The sequence below is a fragment of the Eubalaena glacialis genome, chromosome 7, assembly GCF_028564815.1.
Source record: "Eubalaena glacialis isolate mEubGla1 chromosome 7, mEubGla1.1.hap2.+ XY, whole genome shotgun sequence".
Lineage (NCBI taxonomy): Eukaryota > Metazoa > Chordata > Mammalia > Artiodactyla > Balaenidae > Eubalaena > Eubalaena glacialis.
The window spans coordinates 107,783,861-107,790,052 of NC_083722.1; the positions used below are offsets into that span (position 1 = coordinate 107,783,861).

General features: G+C 51.3%; 1 protein-coding gene across 1 annotated transcript in view; it reads left to right on the plus strand.

Annotated features, from left to right (window-relative positions):
• SYN2 (synapsin II) overlaps positions 1-5,395 on the plus strand; it is a 175,501-nt gene extending 170,106 nt beyond the window's left edge. The window contains exons 12-13 of the mRNA XM_061197278.1: positions 1,751-2,000; positions 4,552-5,395. Coding sequence (XP_061053261.1) covers positions 1,751-2,000; positions 4,552-4,687 — 386 coding nt within the window. The 3' untranslated portion in view covers positions 4,688-5,395. The remainder of the gene's footprint in view (positions 1-1,750; positions 2,001-4,551) is intronic.
• The last annotated feature ends 797 nt before the right edge of the window (positions 5,396-6,192 follow it).

The following is a 6,192-nucleotide window of genomic DNA, read 5'->3' on the forward strand; positions in this document are numbered from 1 at the left end:
AGTGCCAAACACAAGCAGACAGCACACCCTGACTGTCCTGTGCCCTCAGGCAGCATGCTAAGAACAACTCTGTGGCCTGGGGCATCCGTGTCACAGTATAGGATTGCCGTTCAGGTGTTTTGTACCCATTTCTTTTCTGATGTTGTCGCCTTTTCTTGTACCAATCCAGCTGGGAGAACCTCAGCCAATGCTGGAAGTGTGATTGAAGTACCTCTCTTTTGTGACTCTTGTACAGCTTAATGTGCAATAAAAGAAAAGTTATATCTGTCTTCAGTGTTAAGTTGTAAAGTTTCTGGCTATTCAAGCATCTCTGTACAGTTGGGAAAGCACTCAGGTTTCTGGTACAAGAAGCTGAGCTATCAACCTGCAGTACTTTACAAGAAAATGCAGATACAAATGATGTCAAACTTTGGAAAAGGCAAAAACTGGTTAATATGAAATGCTCTGCTAATCTATCATCTTCACTAGTTATCTGATTTGAACTTAGAACTTCTTCAACATACAAAATTCCATTAATTTACTTATTTCCTTATTTATGTGTAACTCACCCTGGTATTAATTGGTCATTGATGATAAAGTGGAGTCCATGCCGTGTAGAGGGGAAACTGGCTTACAATCATGGATGTACTATGGTATAGACATACAGTTCTGCCTCTCCAGAGGGTACAGGTGTCCTGGCGTTTCTAGAAAACTAAGCTACAGTACAACTCTTAGCTGTCGTTGAGTTTCTGTAAGCCCACTCCTCCCAGTGGGCACGTGAACGTGGACTCTGGGATTGAGACTGAGAAATGAGATCTCCAGGTCACCAGATGGTTTTCTGTCTCATGCTGGGAGAAGGGGATCCTGGTCCTTTTGGGGGGGGCCTCTTCTTTGCCAAATGGTGCTCACAACATCTCCAGGGAGAGAATGGGACTTGGATTTCTAGAGACTTTCACCACATACACCTGGGAGGGACTGGAGCCCCTGAGGATGGTACTAAGAGGCAACTGGACATGAAAGGTCCTAGTCATGGGCATGAGTTAATGCTGAAAGGAAGCCCTGCTGGGGGTACGGCAATCAGACATGCAGGCGTGGAGCGGGACAGACTAAGGCCAACTCCAGAAAAACAATGTAAGTCAGTGATCATCGATGATCATAAGGCACAGAATACTTTTTGAAGAACTTTCTTGTCCATGGTCATCTTTGAAACACTACTATCTTGAAAGATAACTAAGACTAGGTCTTAATTTTTAACAGTTTTATGGTTGTAAACACCGAGGTCCAGAGAAGTCTGCTGACTTGCTCAGGGAGTTGTTGATAGACTATGTCTTGGGTTTTCTGACCCCCAGACCAGGGCTCTTTCCACTGCCCTGCACCGTGTCTGCCGTGTGGAACTTGAGACCTCCTAGTACACCGTGGGCCAGGTTGGCCTGTACCTGAGGAACCTCGGGGGGAGAGGGGTGGTCCCTGTGGTCTGGGGGCCTTCCGTAAGAGAGCTCACCTCTGATGGGGGCCGCTCATCCCATGGTTTCTCCCCCGTGCTCCGACCTCTGTTGTGACTGAGTCGCTGTGAGTCTGAGGAGGAGCACGTAGTGGCAATGTCTGAGGGTAACCAGGGACCCGCTCTGGAGCCCTTCAGAGCCTCGGGTGGCTTCTTGTCATAGAGCTTATCCTTTGGTAATTAAATAACCACACCCTTTGAGACGTAGATTCTAATAAGGAAACCCTCTGATATGGTTAAATTATGAAGTTTTTCTTGTACTGAACCTAGGGGGCCCTGGGCAACCCCAAGGAATGCAACCCCCAGGCAAGGTGCTGCGTCCACGCCGGCTCCCCCCTGGACCATCACTGCCACCTTCCTCTTCTTCCTCCTCCTCCTCCTCTTCCTCCTTCTCGGCTCCTCAGCGGCCGGGCGGCCCCACCACCCACGGAGATGCACCCTCCAGCAGCAGCTCCCTGGCAGAGGTCCAGCCACCCCCGGCTGCTCCACCACAGAAGCCCCAGCCTCACCCACAGCTCAAGTAAGAGACAACTCAGCAGCGCCTTCCCCTCCCCTCTTCCTGCCCCTCCTCTCAGGCCTTGGGCTCCAGAGCTGCTAGGAAGCACCTTCAATCAGACCTCCTCCTAAAGATATTTTTGTGGGGTTTTTTGGGGGTTTGGGTTTTGGTGGGTTTTTTTGTGGGGGGCATGGTTGGGTTGATTGGGGAGGGCAAGAAAGAGGGAAGTGAAAGTCTTAAGGTCTAGCTAGAAGCTCAAACCCTCCCCTTTCTTCCTGGGGAGTGGCAGTAAGGCAGTTACTACCCCCCTCCCATTCTTGTATGAGCTTAGGGTTTGCGTTGTTTTTTTTTTTTAATCCTCTCTCCCACTCTTTTTTCCATTCCTTTTCTCTATGTGTATATGTGTCTTTCTCTTTCTTAAAAAAAAAAAAAAAAAAAAAAATTTAATTCTCTTTTCTGCCTCTGACTCACAGTTTAGGGTGTGCCAATCAGCAAGGCTGCCCAGAAGGAAAAGGGGGAAGTAGTTAAATCCATTTCAACTTTTTACCTTCAACTTTGTCAGAAGGAGATTGGTTTCTGGTGTGGTCATCAGAGGAGAGGCCCATATAGAGACCCTGAGGAACTCCATCCTCTTGGGTTCCCTCATTCCCAACAGTAACCCTAGAGACCCCTGTCACACTATCCTGCTTCAGAGGACAGAACTGAGGGCCCCTAGGAAACAGTATAGCTGCACTTGGTAGGGACAGCACCTGGGTGCTCAGCTCCACCCTCCCCCAGAACCAGAGACGGCTCTCTTCAAGGTCCCCAACCACAGACCTCTGTCATGACTGTCAGCACGGACAGCCGCAGCCTGGGGGATTGGAAGCGTTCCGTGAGTGCATCTCAGTAAAGAGATGAAACTCTCAGGGACAGAGAACAGGGAGCTGTGGAGTTTGGGGCTCAAATGAGCCACTCAGAGATCATCTCTATTCACTGCACAGATGAGAAAACACTGCTGAGAGAGATCTGATTTTGTCAAAGCCCTTCTGCTAGTTAGCGGCAGAGCCAGGATGAGGGCTCGGGTGGTCCGGATGACCACCTTCTCTGGGTCTTCCAGTCCTGTATGATGGGCGGGCCGTCCCCCGGCCTTGCTCCGCAGCTCTGGCCAAGGGTACATTTCATGTCTCGCCTGCCTCACAACCTCCCCTCAACCGAGTCGTTTTCTGCAGCTGACTTTTTAATCTCGCCTACCTTCTCTTGAGCCAACTCTGGCCCCAGTCTGAGGACAGATCTGTGGGCTGTCACTGCCTTTGGGCTGAAGCTGTTGAATCGAGCCAGCCTCTGATGACAAGCGGGAGGCTTGTACCTGTGCCCTCGGCCTGTGCATGCCGAGGAGTCCCCGCTCCCAGAGGCCAGCATGTTGGGGCTCATCCCAGGCCCAGTGAAAGGCAGGGCACCTGTTCAGCCACTGCGGGAGAAGAGACAGGCTCATGCCCCTGCAGAAGGGAGTTTCTGGGGCTGTGTCCGAGTGCAGGGGAGGGGGGGGAGCGCTGAGATACCGGGAGAGGAGTTCTGGAGCCAGCAACCAGCAGGAAGGAGACAAGCAGAAGTCAAGAAGGAGAGAAGACGGCCATGGAGACGCCAGACCACGTGTCCTCTCCTGCAGTGTTGGGCCTGGCCTCCCCTCCACCTTCTTGCCTTCACGGTTTTTCTCTCTGACTCACTAGTGTCTCAAGGGAAAAATTGGTCCCTAAAATGTGTGCAGTTTGGGGTTTTTCATTAGAAAACTACCCAGTAACCTTGTGTAGGCCTGATGTGTATCTCTGTTGCCCCTGGACACCCTGAAACTCACAGACCTCACATTAGGCTCCTCTGAGGAAGGCTGCCAGGGCGATTACGCCCATTGTAAGGACGGTAAATAGAGTTGTTAGAGTTCGTGCCAAGACAAAAGGTTCTTTTGGAATCAGAGAAAAAAGCAAAAAAGAAAGAGCTGAAAAGGCCTAGAGATCATTTTACCAGACAGCTACATAACACAATTAAGAAACCAAACAAGAAACCGAGTCTCAGAGAGGCACGTGGCTTCCTAAGGTCAAGAGTGAGTGAGAGGCGGGACCAAGACTTTGACCCAGGTCTTCCGATGCTGGCTCCACTACTGGACAGTTGGTGAGAAAGAGAGCACAAGAGTCCACCGGCCCCTGGTTGCTACATTTCATCCAAGGGGAAGGGTGTGAGATTCCTGGATTAGTTCTCGCCAAGTTGGGGCTCTGAAATTTAGCCTGTGGGCCCTTTAGCATTAAGTAAAAGAAAGAGCCTTGAGCCACCCCTTCTTCCTCTTTCCCTTCTCCTTCCTTCTCTTCTCTCTTTCCCCCTTCTCCCTCTCTCCCACGCTGCCTCCACCCTTTCCTGTTTGAGCAGCACTGCAGGTGAAGGGACCTCCCGGGGGCCGCTAGCATGCCCCACGCTGGCTTTCTCCTCTGTCACCCGGTCTCCCTGGGGTGGGAGTGGGCGTTCCGGTCGTGTATCCTCGTGTCACCGTCCTTCCCTGCCTCACTGGGAACACCACCCTCTCACGTTCTCTCTGGTTTTTATCTTCAAGCAAGTCGCAGTCCCTGACAAATGCCTTCAGCTCCTCTGAGTCCTCCTTCTTCCGGTCTTCAGCCAATGAGGATGAAGCCAAGGCAGAGACCATCCGGAGCTTGAGGAAGTCCTTTGCCAGCCTCTTTTCAGATTAGCTCTCCAGACACACAGGGGCACCCGGCCCAACCGGGAAAGGCATCCAAGACATTTGCCAACAACAGTCAGCCACACTTGGTGGTGATGTCCCGTGACGTTGACGTGTGTGGCCCCCTCCTCTGCTCTGTTGTGCTCAGTGCTGTGGTGCAGCTCAGAAAGGACCAGGTGAAGGTCTCAGAGCAGCCGCCTACCCGGTGAGGGGCACCTGACGTCAGAGAGGATAGAGCTGCTTTCCTGTAGTCGTGAGAGCTTCCTCTGAGATCCTCGTTCGCTGTGACTTTAGTGGCCTTATTGTGATAGCGCCATCATGTCTTATTCTTTCTTTGAAACCAGGATTCCCTTTACTGAGGACACGTGGTTGCTTAACCGAGCTCAGATGCAGTGCTAAGCATGCCCCCCTGTAGTCAGTGCTACCTGTTTGGGGAGAATATACTTACCCCAAAATAACTCTCGGCTCTAAGTGTTAGGGACTCACCCACACCTGGATCCCTTGTCACACCTGTTTAGCTGTTGAAAACACACCTGCCCAGCACACATGATTCCTCGATTGCCGTGGTAGTGAAGCACCTGTAGTCTGCTGACCGGAGAGATCAAGGACCTACAGTCCCCCTGCCACCTCCGGCGCCGTTCTCCTGTGTGGGGCGCAGTGATCTTGAGCTCCTCGGAAACTGTGCTGTAGAGAATGCATGCCAGTATGCCAAGTTTTGTGTTCCTCTCCAAATAAATGTTAAGACCTTTGGTGTAATAAAAGCAGCAGCATTAACCAGCATTTGATTCAGCCATGAGGTCTCCCCTAGGCCACCCTTTTGACTGAGAGAGTGTACGTGAGGCATGCGCGTGTGTGTGCGTGTGAGTATAGGGAAGGGAAAAACCCAGGAGGGTGAAGCTGTTTGTGTCGGTGTGTGTGTCTTTGCAAGTGGTTGAGAATACGGCTGTCCTTTAGATGCTCCCCAGGCTGCGCTTCCTGACACCGCCCTGGTAACTCAGCAGTTCTACCAGTTGTACTGAATGTGGAGCCTTTCGAATAAGCATAGCATCCTTGCTTCTGTAGTGGCCCAGTTGGAGGTACTTGTCTGGCCCATCAGTCTCCTCACCTAAAACCCACACGGAGGTGCCAATGAGGCAGGATGGGCCTGCTCTCACGAATGGGGTCCGCCACTCCCCCGGCATCCTGAAGAAGTCTGTGATAGAGGGCGGGTTTCGAGGGATTTCACCATGGCTTCTTCGTGACTCTCGGTACTCAGGAGTATGTTCCAAAAAAACCACAAATGCTGTGAGAATGCATACCACGTCTGCATTGATATTAACATCTTATCTAAATAATTTCCTACACGTGTTCCCATCCTACTAACAACTCAGCAAAATAACACCCATCCTAATGCTGCTGTCTTGCTAACTCCTCACAAGCAGTAGGTGCTGAGAAGTCAGAGAATGAAGTTCTCTGGTGCCAGGGTCTCCTTTCTAACTCAGCCCATGCTTCCAGGGTTTGAGGATGTAGACTTGT